The sequence below is a fragment of the Anneissia japonica genome, unplaced genomic scaffold (genome assembly GCF_011630105.1).
Source record: "Anneissia japonica isolate Jap-2015-1 unplaced genomic scaffold, ASM1163010v1 scaffold2532_len5377_cov132, whole genome shotgun sequence".
Classification (NCBI taxonomy): domain Eukaryota; kingdom Metazoa; phylum Echinodermata; class Crinoidea; order Comatulida; family Comatulidae; genus Anneissia; species Anneissia japonica.
Window position 1 is genome coordinate 3,466 of NW_022732966.1, and position 1,892 is coordinate 5,357.

The 1,892-nt window shown below is 37.6% G+C and overlaps 1 protein-coding gene across 1 annotated transcript; it reads left to right on the forward strand.

Annotated features, from left to right (window-relative positions):
• Positions 1-539: 539 nt before the first annotated feature.
• LOC117115929 (L-asparaginase 1-like) lies at positions 540-1,845 on the forward strand (the record flags this gene model as incomplete). Its single annotated transcript, XM_033259814.1, has 2 exons — positions 540-845; positions 1,716-1,845. Coding segments are annotated over exons 1-2 (376 nt in total), but the record flags the coding sequence as incomplete, so codon positions are not given.
• Between the last annotated feature and the right edge of the window lie 47 nt (positions 1,846-1,892).

Sequence of the window (1,892 nt, forward strand, 5' to 3'; positions counted from 1 at the left end):
TATATATATAGAGACAAATAAAACGTGTAACACTGGGTTAAAGACTCAACATTTTATTGCACCAGTGTTACATGTTTTATTTGTCTATCTGCTCTGCTATATACTGCATTGAGCACTCTTGTCTACATGATCTGGTTTAAGCCAACCACGCAGATTATATGTATATATATATAAATGTGTGTGTGTGTATTATATATATATATATTTATTTATTTATTTATTGCCGACTGTTTATTGTATTATATTGGATCTAGTATTTGCCAACTTTTGTAATCAGTTACGCTGATGCAGTCTTGAGGACAAGACGAAATATTCGTTCCCTGAATAAATTCTATTGTGCTCTACTGTCTAACTCAACGTTTCCGCATCATTATTTTCTGTCTTATCTTCTGTTATAAAATATATAAAGTTCCCCTTTTCAATTGTATGAATAAATTTGTCTCTGGTGGGACTTAAACCTGTAACATTTCGTTATCAAGGCGAGTATCATTTTCTACAATATTTTCAGATTACATGGCAATAACCGAATAATTTACGAAGTCTACGAATATTTAACACCCAAAGTCTCAAGCAATATAAATATCGAAGATTGGAATGAAATGGCCAAAGACATCGACAAAAAGTACAAAGACTTTGATGGGTTCGTGATTGTACACGGTACCGACACCATGGCGTATACGTCCTCCGCACTTTCGTTCATGTTTGAGAAGCCTTGTAAACCGATCGTCTTAACCGGTTCACAGATACCTATGTTCGATAATGATGAGAAGCCTAGGGTTGAAAGTGACGCTCGTGATAACTTGCTCGGAGCACTATATGCTGCAGGACATGTTGCCATTCCAGAAGTAAGTGCATATAACTGCCAACATTTTTATTTATTTTATTGTAACTTTTTTGTTGAAGCAGTAGGCCTATCGTTGAAAAACCTTATGCAACGATCGACTGCTTAAAGCAAAACGGAAGTTTATAATCAAGTCTGGTAATTTCTCTCTGGACCCCAGTGGTGGCGCCAGGGGTCCCCCACCAAGGAATCAGCTCCCGACAGGAAGAAGAAAGGTCTCCGACGAGATGTCTAAGATCCCCGACAGTGGGAAACATCACATCCACGTCAGCCTCACAGCGGCCTGATCGGACGTAAATACATTCATAAAATATGATGATCTGACTTTTAAAATAAAACAAAAAATTTGCTTACCAATATTTACCTAGAAATATGCTTTCAAAAAGTATTTTAGTGCATCGTACTGTAGTAATGAAAGGTCCTTTCAAAATTTAAGTTGGATTTTTATTAAATTTTATTTTTAGATCTGTGCCTATTGAATGGGTCCCCATTAGCACAGAGTCCCGGTGCACTGCCCTCACCACGCCACTGCAGCCTCACCATGTTTGAAGCAAATTTTAAGAATAGGCACCTCTATGGCGCTCACAGTCTGTAAAAATGCTTTTTCAAAGCAGTGTTCACAGATGATTGGCTTCTTCTCCGACGTTGGGTCCATGGTATCCGGACGGGATATCCCCTGCACTGGCGCCACCATTGCTGGACCTCTCAATAGGAAAGGAAACGTCCTCGGTTGGTCTTCTCCAATTTCTACCACCTACAACAAATCTACCTTCCATCCACGTTACAGAAACAATTGAACTTTCAGTAATGTGTATAAACAGTATGGTGTTATAGCACAGAACACTGTAATTTTTTTAATTTTTTTTTTTTTTAGGTAACCTTGTTTTTTGACAAGAAGATATTCCAAGGAAATCGTGTCATAAAGTTTGTGAACAACAAAATGGACGCATTTTGTTCGCCGAACATTGAACCTCTTCTGGAAGTCGATAATATGGGAATGTTATGTATGTGAACGATCCATATAAATTATATTGTGAGAATATTCATTTTC